Raw genomic sequence first — 11,039 nt, forward strand, 5'->3', positions numbered from 1 at the left:
TGGGAGTAAGGGTCTCATTCTTTGGTCCAGGCTGGAGTACACTGGCACAAACAGTTCACTGCAGGCTCAAACTCCAGGGCTTAAGCAATCCTCCTGCCTCAGACTCCTGAGTAGCTGGCACTAGAGCCATGTGCCACCACACTCAGCTAATTTTTTTCTTTTTTTGAGTCAGAGTCTCACTCCGTTGCCCAGGCTGGAGTGCAGTGGCATACTCATGGTCACTGCAGCCTCAACCTGCTGGGCTCAGGCGATTCTTCCACCTCAGCTTTCCAAATAGGTGGAACCACAGGCATGTGCCACCACACCTGGCTAATTTTTCAATCTATTGTAGAGACGAGGTCTCGCCAAGTTTCCCAGATTGGTCTTGAACCTCTGGATTCAGGCAATCCTCTCATCTTGGCCTCCTGAAGTGTTGGGATTACAGGGGTGATCCACTGTGCCCAGCCAATGTTTTAATTTTTTGTAGAGGCATAGTCCAAGCTGTTCTTGAACTTCTGGGCTCAAGCAGTCCTCCCCTCCTCAGCCTCCCAAAGTGCTGGGATTACAGGCGTGAGACACTGCAACCAGCCAGCACAGACTTTAGTGGAAAATTACAGACCTAGGGACCTGTTGAAAAGTTCTGAGAAAGAAGTGGTCCAAGGTAACTACTGGGAGCACTAGGGACAAGAGCCTGAGGGCACTTCACCTTCTTAGAGGGAACCCTTCCTTAGAGAAGATGAACAAGTATCTATCACCCTGGAGCTAACTCTCAACAAAGCACTCAAATCCAACAGGATGTCTCAGTAGCCAACCAGGTCTCCTTTCCCTTAATCGTAATTTAATTTTCTTAAATGATTTGATCAGGCATTAACCTAGACTACAACTGATGTCTACCCAAGCATTTGACAATGTGTGGGTGACAGGGAAAAGGGCGGGTGGTTACAATGGCTCTAAAGCAGCATGTCCTACTGGCCAGAGATGGTCAACCCTCTCCAGTGTACAGGACAGTCCCATACAATGAGGGATTTTGTCAATATCAACAGCATGCCCCAGTAAGAAACACTACTTTGATTTCCACTGTAAATACTAGTCATGAGCCGGGCTTGGTGGCTCAGCCTGTAATCCCAGCGCTTTGGGAGGCTGAGGTGAGTGGATTGCCTGAGCCCGTGGGTTCGAGACACGCTTGGGCAATTTGGCGAGACCTCCTCTCTACAATAAATCAAAAAAAATTAGCCGGGCGTGGTAGCATGTGCCTGTAGTTCCAGCTGCTTGGGGGGCCGAGGTGGAAGGATCGTCGGAGCCCAGCAGGTTGAGGCTGCGGTGGCTGGGAGCGGCCACTGCACTCCAGTTTGGGCGACAGAGTGAGACTCCAACTCAAAAAAAAAACCAGTCATGCGCCACATTTTTTTTTTTTTTTTTTTGTAGACAACAGCCATCAGTTCCCATGTCCTTCAGAAGGCAGCAGAGAAATGGTTCCTGGAGCTTGGAGGACCCTGCCAAGCTCCAGTCTTTCCCTGGAGCCCTCAAGAATTACGCATAAGTGATGTTTTAAGGTTTTTTTTTTTCACTCTCAAAAATAAAAGCTTACAAGGCAGAATAAACAAGGAGCTCTCCAGACATCAGTTTGCTAATATTAGCAACTGGAGGGCTGACAACAGGATTTCCTAGGAGGGCAAAGGAACATGCTGCTGGCAGAGCTGATGCCCACCTGTTCTCAGTCATTCAGAGGGCATGAGTGGGGAAGAAAGCTAACGGACTACCAACTTTATTATTCATTCAGTCAGACAGTCATTCTAGGCAACCTTAGAATGACTGGCCAAGAGGGGGGACACAGCCCAAGCCTTGGTGACCTTATATGCTCAGGGACAACTTGATAGGCTGATGTAAATAGAAACACCAGGACTCAGGGGCCCAGGGAAGGGCAGGCTAAGCCATGTCCTCCAAACAGCGGCTATGGCATAAGGGTGGTGACTGCTGTGGAACCCTCACTCAGCTCACATTACCCAGGCTCCCTTCTTCCTAAACCTGTCCCCAGGGTCAGCCAGGGATCCACCCACCTGATAAAGTAGCAGCAGAAGATAAGGCTGAGCATGAAGACAAAAATGCCTGTGCCAAAGATGACCATGTAGATGTTGAGGGGAAGGTCTTGGAAACTGATGGGTGGCATCGAGCAGGACTTGTTGGTGCTAACCAGTCCCAGGCCACAGAAACACCCTGCAAAGAGAGAGAAAAATCTTGTAAGAGTTGGAAATTTATCACTGGGGTTGTCAGCAAGGACAGAAGAGAACTGGCATTCTCTGGGCTTCTGAGTCTCTGATTCATTGGCTTGAGTTTTTTTGGTTGTTGGTTTTTTGTTTGTTTATTTTTGAGTCGGAGCCTCACTCTTGTTGCCCAGGCTCTGGAATGCAGTTCAGCCTTGACCTGCTGGGCTCAGGCAATCCTTCCACTTTAGCCTTCTTCAAAGTAGCTAGAACTACAGACGCATGGCTACCAGGCCTGGCTAGTTTTTGTGATTTATTGTAGAGATGAGGTCTTACATCCGTGGGCTCATGCAATCTCTTGCCTCGGCCTCCAAGTGCTGGGATTACAGGCTGAGCCACTGTGCCCAGCCTGGTTTTTTTTTTTTAAAGACATAGTCTTACTCTGTTGCTCAGGCCGGAGTACAGAGGTGCCAATACCAGCTCACTACAGCCTTACCATCCTGGGCTCAGGCAATCCTCTCACCTCAACCTCTCCTGTAGATGGGACTACAGTTGCGTGCCATGATGCTAATTTTTGCAGAGATGAGATGTGTTGCCCAGGCTGATCTCAAACTCCTGGGCTCAAGCAATTCTCCTGCCTGGGCCTTCAAAAGTACTGGGGTTATAGGTGGCTTCAGTTTTTCTTTTGGGTTGGAGTCTCACTCAGGCTGGAATACAGTGGCATGCTTGTGGCCACCACAGCCTCAAGCTGCTGGGCTCAGGGGATCCTTCCACCTCAGCCTTCCAATAGCTGGAACTATAGGCACCCACCACCATGCCCGGCAAATTTTTTGATTTATTGTAGAGATGAGGTCTCACCAAATTGTCCAGGCTGGTCTTGAACCCATGGGGTCAGACAATCAATCCTCTCACCTCCGCCTAACCAAAGTCCTAGGATTATAGGCGTGAGCCACTCTGCCCAGCAAGCTTGTAATCTTTAAATCACTGAACCAATCTACAAAATTGAATGCTATCCACAGTATTTAAAACAGTTATCTCCATCTAAGGGATCAAGGATTCAGGCAATGGGCAGAAAATGAAAAACTCAATTTCTTTTCTTTTTTCTTTTTTTTTTTTTTGGAGTTAGAGTGTCACTCTATCCCCCAGGCTGGAATGCACTGGCATGTTCACAGTCACCGCAGCCTTGAACTGTTGAGCTCAGGGGATCCTTCCACCTCAGCCTTCCAAGTAGTTGGAATTATAGGCATGTGCCACCATGCCTGGCTAATTTTTTGATTTATTGTAGAGATGAGGTTTCACCAGGTTGCCCAGGTTGGTCTTGAACCCAGGGGCTCAGGCAATCCTCACCTCTGCCTCCCATCCAAAGTGCTGGGATTTACCAGGTGAGTTACCACACCTGGCTCTTTTTTTTTTTTCTTCAGGAACATCTTATTTTTTTAGAGAAAGAGTCTTGCTCTGTCACCCAAGCTGAAGTACAGTGGTGCAATCAAAGTTCACTGCAGCTGCGAACTCCTGTGATCAAGTCATCCTTCCTGCCTCAGTCTCCTGAGAGGCTGAGACTATAGGGGTCAGCCACCACACCTGGCTAGTTTTTAGTTTTGTTTTTGGGCAGAGACTAGGTCTCAGCTCTCTTGCTCAGGCTGGTCTTGGAACTCCTGGCCTCAAGCAAACCTCCCACTTTGGTCTCCCAGAAGTGGTGGGATTACAGGCATAAACTACCATGCCCAGCCAGAAAACTCAATTTCATCACATAGAAGCCCCCATAGTGCAGTAGCAAAATTAAGAGCTTAGGTGAGGAAATGTATTACTTAGGTTCCAACTCTACCTCTCTCCCTAGCTAGTTGTGTGACCTTTAAGACGTTACCTCTCTAAGCTTCACACTGTCATATGAAAACAAACAAAATATAGAAGACTGAAAATGACGGTGTAAGAAATATGCTTTGTAAATTGCAAAGGGCAATTGCAAAGGTCATTTGTCATTTTTAAGCCACCTGCTCCAGAAGACAAGCTGTGCCAGGACTAGAATAGAAATGGTTCACTACAAGGCAGGGCCAGCGTTCCAGAAAGTGGCAATGGGGGTTGGGAAAACCTGCATCTTCCCTTACTAGTCACCTTCCCCCTTTCTACTCAAGGCTTCAACTGTATTCCCAGTGGCAGCAACATGCCCCAGGAGCTTGGTAGAAATGCAGACTCTGGGGCCCACCCCAGACAAAATGAATCAGGATCTATATTTTATTTTATTTTATTAATTTATTTTTGAGTTGGAGTTTCACTCTGTCACCCAGACTGGAGTGCAGTGGCTGCTCTTGGCCACCGCAGCCTCAACCTGCTAGGCTCTGGCAATCCTTCCGCCTCAGTCTTCCAAAGTAGCTGGAACTACAGGTGCGCGCTACCACGCCCGACTAATTTTTTGATTTATTGTAGAGATGAGGTCTCGCCAAGTTGCCCAGGCGGGTCTCGAACCCATGGGTTCAGGCAATCCACTCACCTCAGCCTCCCAAAGCTCAGGATTACAGGCTGAGCCACTGAGCCTGGCTAGGATCTACATTTTAAACAAGATTCTCGGTGCGTGGTGTGGTGACTCAAGTCTCACTCTGTTGCTCAGACTAGAGTGATCCTTCTACCTCAGCTTTCCAGGTAGCTGGAACTACAGGCACGTGCCACCACGCCCAGCTAATTTTTTTATTTACTGTAGAGACAAGGTCTCACCAAGTTGCCTAGGCTGGTCTCAAACCCCTGGGCCCTGGGCTCAGGCAAGTCCTTCTGCCTCCGGCTCCCAGTGCTGGGATTACAGTCATGAGCCACCATGCCTGGCTAATTCTAGCACTTTGGGAGGCTGAGCTGGAAGGATCACTTGAGCCCAGGAGTTTGAGACCAGTCTAGGAAACATAGTGAGATCCCCATCACTACAAAACGCGTGCCAGGTGTGGTGGCCTACACCTGTCATTCCCTGCTCGGAAGGCTGAGGTGGGAGCATCACCCGAGCCTGGTAGTTTGAGGCTGTAATGAGCCGTGATCATGCCACTGCACTACAGCCTGGGCAACAGAGAGAGAGATCCTCACCACAGCCCCCTCCAACTGTCACCCCTATCAAAAACAAACAAGATTCCTCTATACATTCAGTCTGAAAAGCACTGGCTAGTGCTTCCCTTCTTACAGGACTCCGGAATAAATCCTGACTGGTCTACTCATGGTGACAATCACTTCCCATGCTAGTATATTTGGTATTGGGGTGGAAATGTGACCAGGTTTTGAAAAACAGAAAAGGGTAAGAGGGAAGAGTCCTTGACTAACAAGAAGACTAGAATTTACGGTATACCCCTCATATCCCTGGCACAGTCTCATGCTATCAACTTAACCTCTGTAATGCCACAGTAAAACACTACTTCCCCTACCAATGGAAAAAAAAGATTTAATCATTAAATAACCTGCCCACAGTCACATAACTAAGAAGTCCTCTCTGTACTAAAGCCTTGGGTTCTAGGCACTTTCCTGATTCATGACTGGCTTGGAAGTCCTTTTATTTTTATTTATTTTATTATTTTATTCAAGTTGGGGGTCTCGCTCTGTTGCCTAGGCTGGAGTGCAACAGCATGACCACAGCACACCACAGCCTTGACCTAGACAATCCTTCCACTTCAGCCTTCTGAATAGCTGGGACTATAGGCATGTACCACCATGTCCAGCTAATTTTAAAATTTTTTTCTAGAGACCAGAGCTCATCATGTTACCCAGGCTGGTTTGAACTCCTGCACTCAAGTAATCCTCCTGCCTCGGTCTCCCAAAGTGATGGAATTATAGGCCCATGCCAATATGCCCACCCTGGAGTCCTTTTAAAGGTTCACCCTGTCTCCTCACAACTTCCCACTAAATGTTCTCCCAGACCACCCCACGTGGGCCAGTTTTTTTCTCACTATTTCCTGCCCAACCTTGTCCTTGCCTGCCTCAGCTTTCCCTGCCTGAAATGCCCGCTCCCTTTCCACAGACTGCCAAGCCTGGTCTTTGTGATATTCCAGTGAACCCTTTCTTCCTTGAATCTAAAGTGCTCACAATTTCTATCACTTGTTCTGGCTCTTGTTTACTAAGTAGCTGTCTTACATTACCCAGCTGTTCCTAGCATCAACTTAATTGATCTGAAACATGCATTAAGCATTGATTAGATGATAAACACTATGGTAGACAATGTGGATAAGAGAGCAAAGAATGATTAGATGATCTTATCATGCAGGAAAAAAGACACAGGATTTCACCATAGAGAGTGAGGTACCATAGTAAAGGAGGGTCTAGCATCCTGAGAAAAAGATAAGAGCCACTGTCTGTAGAGTCCTAACAAGGCTGGACACTGGAGAACACAGTGCTCCAGGTCTGAGCACACCAACTTGGACTTTTGTATATCCTCCAGTGCTAGCCTAGCCCAGTGTTTGGCTTGCTCTCAATATCTAGTTAATAGATAAATAACCCCATTTTCTCAAAACAACCTGGTCCCCTTGGCAAAAGCACCCACTTCAAAGTAATGAGAGTGATGTTTGGGAAAATCGCCCAGAAACTTCCCTCAGCGAATGGATCACCAGTCAACCAACAAGTATTATTGAGGACCTGCTTTATGCACCGACCTAGACATTGTGGGAAAACAGAAAGTAAAACAGGTTATTGTTCTGAAAAGACTTCTTGATCAAGTTAAAGTGAAAGAAGTAATTAGCTACAAAACTTTGCTGTGCCCTACAGGAGGCTCCTTGCTTCTAGGCTCCAGCAGGGGTTAGATAGAAAGTAGTTTTCACCACACCCCTCCATACTCAAATATTTGCTCTCTGTGGGCCAAAGATGAACTTTCCATAAAGACATCATGGTGGACTGGTTAGAAGGACAACCTTCAGTCTGTACAGGAAAAGGGTCTCAAGACTTCCCTTCCAGAAAAACTGTGTCCTCAGTACCAATGAAATCTCTGACCCCAGCTGTCTCCCTACCTACTGCTTCAGCAATATTTGATGCTACAAGATGGTCTAAACCCCTGTCTGCCTTGGCTCTTCCTTGCAGATAGGCGTCTTCTTTTATGAGTTGGAATGAATGTAAGGAGCCTGGCATGGGCTACTGCAGCAGCTGTGTATCTATTCTGGTCCCCAAATTCTCTGGTCAGTTTCTGATCATTTATCTCCATCATCTTTTCCTGTCAGACATAGGCTTTCCCTGTGGCTCCAGAACTGAGTCAGTGAGCTTGAGACTTATGCCAATACAGAAAGAGATGAGAAGAACTTCATAGTCACGAAGATGATTAATTTACTTGGAATACTATTAAAGGGAAATGGAAAAAAAGAATAGTCTATTGACCAAAAGCTGACAGAGGAATAAGTTTTTCCTCTAAAACTTGTAAGGACAGAGAATACCAGCCCCAGGAAAAAGGGGCTCCAGAGAGTTTCCAAAGGGATACCGGAGGGATTGCTTCCTCACAGGAGTAAAAGAACAGGATTTCTCAGTCACTTTAAGAAGTGGGGAAAAAATAAAAAAAAGTGAAGAGGTAAAGCAGCAAGTCCTCACGGGTCTAAAACCTCATTTGAAAAGGAGCTGCCCAGAGAGGCCCTTGTAACTGACAGCTGCCTAATTTCTTCTTCCTAAGTCTGTTCCATTGTCTCCGCCAACCTATGAAAGCCTTGACATCAGAATGTCTCATCTCTTCTGGCAGGCTGGGAGCAGAGATGACGTCAGAGAAGGGCTGGCCAAGAAAGACCAGGGGATCTGGGAACTGTTTCTCCTTAGCAGCCAACGGGAATCTTTCCCAGATGCTGGGATGCACGGGCCTTCCTCAACCCCCACCCCCGCCCCCGCCCCCTCTCCCGCAACACTGCCTATTACATACAGCTTGGTTCATTTTCAGGAAATGAGATCCGACCAGCAAAAGGAGGAAGGGGGATGGGGGACACTCAGACACATGCTGCCCAAACTCTGCCTTAAAACAAAAGCCTCTTGAAATAATTAATCCAAGATCTGGCAGGAGTCTACTCTCAAGAATGATTTTTTTTCTCTAACTTAGCCAGCTTGCCATACTCAAAGATAAAGCCAGCTGCTTCCCATCTCCCCCTCCCAGAAACTCTCCATGCATTAGAACAACGAGATCAAGACTCTAGGACCCCTAGGGGAGTATGGGGGGCGGGGAGCGAGGGAGAGTATTAGCATCTAAGCTTCTGAAGTGTCTCCCGCTCAGAAAGACCCTCTTTTCAGGTAGCTTGAGGATTCAGACTCAAACCTAACCCTTTACCACCAGAACCGCCAAAAAGCCGCAGGTGAAATGAAATAACTTAGTAGCATCACCCAGGCCCGGGCGGGGGGCGGAATTTGGGGAGAGGTTGTTGGGTCTGGACTGGAGGTGCTGCCTCCGCCTAGGTTCGGGGACAGACACTAGAGTCTGGGCTTGGGGCTAGAAGGCACAGCTCCCCGCTAGGCCAGACCCGCACCCCAGGGGGAGTGGGGCCCAAGATATCCGCAAGGCTTTAGCAACTCAATAAGCGACTCTTCAACCCAGAGTCTTCCACCCCTCTAAGCACAAAGCCCGGCTGAGGCCGGAGGGAAGCCAACAAAGACCGAAGAAGCTACCCCCGCGCCCGTCCCGCACGCTGCAATGTATACATATTTAAAATAGCCTACAAAGTTTCAGGCCGGGAACTTGAGCTCCCTCTAGGAGATCCCAGCCCGAGCGCGGATTTAATTCTCCTCCAACAACCACAACAAAGAAGGGAGTTTGAGCGCACAATGGCAGGGGAAGGGGACAGAAGAGCCGAGCGACACACAAAGGCCGGAGACCCCTCGGCTCCCACGCTCCCGGCCCGCCACCGGATCCAGAGGCCCTTCCAGGCCCTCGAGCTAAACCCGGATTGTTTCAAATCCCGCGCTGTGCAGAGCAGAGTTGGGCTCCAGGACGCCTGCTCGACCGTCGCACTGCATGGGAAACTTGGCTCCTGACGGAGGAGGGCGAGTCCTCGGATGTCTAACCCCGCGCCCCGCCTCGCGTCTCCGGCCAGTCCCGGGTCCTCTCGCCCCCCGCCCCTAAGGACTCACCGTTACACCACTGGAATGGGTGCATCAATGAGGTCTCGGCTAGCTTCCTCGGACGAACGAAAGCGGGCGGCGAGCCGGGTGGGCGCACAGCCGGCGCACGGGACCGCAGGGGGCGCCGGTGCACTGTGCGGCAGCCGCCTTCCTGGAGAAGTCGAACTCCCTCCCGAGCAGGGGGCTTCGGAGAGGCCGGTTTTCGGAGCAACAAAGAGGTAAGCGGAGGAAACAAACAAGCGGAAAGTCTCCCGGAGCCGAGCACAGCAGGAGAGACGCACGGAGGGCCCCGGGCTGCGCGGGGTGGAGGGCGCGGGCGCAGCGGAACCGGGCGGGAGTGCCTGGGCGCAGAAGCTCCGGGTCAGCGGCGCAGGGAAGCACTTTAGCAGCAGGCTGGGCTCGGGTCCCTCGCAGCGGCGAGCGGGCTGGGATCCGAAACTGACACCCGGCCGCGCACACCCCCTCCCTTTTACCGCCCCCGGGAAACTCCGCCTCCTGTCCGTCACCCGCCTTCCGGCCAATCGGAGCCTTCCTTCTGCCCCAGGGTCGTCTTTGCAGGCCCTCACTCCCTCCCCCTGGAAGCGGGGGGCCTCTTTGCCTGGTGGGTCCCTCCTCCCCCTTCGCCTCTCCAAGCCTGGGGAAACTCCAGTCTGGAGGAGCGGGCTCCGCGCCCTGCGACGCCGAGAGGGGGCGGGGCGACGGCCGGCCTCCTGCGTCCGGGACACCGAGGCAGACCAACAATTCCTGCCACGCTGTTTTCCGCCTCCAGATGTTTCTGTTTAGCTTGCCCCTAGCTCTTGGAGAAGCTAGTTCTGGGAGTGGTTGCACTTCTCCCTGCGCATGGACGAGGTCCTGGGTGGCACCTAGCGCATTCCTGTGCGTACTGCGAAGGGGGTGACTGAAGCGGAAGGGTGAAGCAGATGTATCACAAAATTGGCATCCGAAAAGGGCTTCAGTCGTCTCACTTTTGGTCAGCCCCTCTTTTATTTTTTTAATAATATTCCTTTAACTTAATCTATATTCTAAGTACGCAGCTTGCCATACTGTTACAAGGTCCGAAGGATACAATAACAAAAACAAAATATGTGAAAAGGTACAAGTTTCCTCTAGTTGATTGAGTCTCTAGAAATGCTTATAGAAAGGAGAGGATATTGAAGGGACCAATGAGAGAGCTGTCAACAGATCCAGGTAGGGAAAGGATGTTTAAGGCATTAGGAACCGAGTGCATGAGCATAGCTATGGCAGCGAAAAATGGCTAGCACGCTTTAGCTGGCACACTCAGCCTCTCATTTTACAAACAAGGAACTGAAGCTGAAGATAGATGACTTATCAGGGTTCCACGCTCCTGAGCAGCAGAATCCAAACCAGAAACTGACCTTGTCGATGTCTTAAGGACAGGTGTCTTCATCATCTAGCACCGTGTCGGTGAGAGAAAGACCAATCTCGGTATTCCCTGTGCAGTATTCTCTCTTTTACATCAACGTCGTGGAAACAGCAGGCTTCTGCTCTCTTGGGACTTACATTGTGTGAAGAGACAGACAATAAACACACAAGAAAACGCACGGGAGTGTCTCCGTCATTCTATGAAACATCTAGTCTCCCTATTTAACTTGTTGATATCACATCGATGATAAATACTTTACCCAAGAATTTGTGACACTCAAATAAAATTATGCATGAGTGTCATTAAGAAATATCAGCTGGGCAAGATGGCTTACACCTATAATCCCAGCACTTTGGGAGGCCGAGGTGAGAGGATTGTCCTAGCCCACGGGTTTGAGACTAGCCTGGGCAACTTGGTGAGACCTCATTTCTACAATC

At 49.5% G+C, this 11,039-nt stretch overlaps 1 protein-coding gene across 1 annotated transcript in view; it reads right to left on the minus strand.

Annotated features, from left to right (window-relative positions):
• The window catches only part of RNF122 (ring finger protein 122), a 17,545-nt gene extending 8,276 nt beyond the window's left edge, over positions 1 to 9,269 (minus strand). The window contains exons 1-2 of the mRNA XM_008063003.2: positions 9,228 to 9,269; positions 2,037 to 2,193 (exon numbers count right to left, since the gene is read on the minus strand). Of these exons, the coding sequence (XP_008061194.1) occupies positions 2,037 to 2,193; positions 9,228 to 9,252 (182 nt within the window). The 5' untranslated portion in view covers positions 9,253 to 9,269. The remainder of the gene's footprint in view (positions 1 to 2,036; positions 2,194 to 9,227) is intronic.
• Positions 9,270 to 11,039: the final 1,770 nt, after the last annotated feature.

Source organism: Carlito syrichta, unplaced genomic scaffold (assembly GCF_000164805.1).
Source record: "Carlito syrichta isolate Samal-C Ts95f unplaced genomic scaffold, Tarsius_syrichta-2.0.1 Scaffold306334, whole genome shotgun sequence".
Lineage (NCBI taxonomy): Eukaryota > Metazoa > Chordata > Mammalia > Primates > Tarsiidae > Carlito > Carlito syrichta.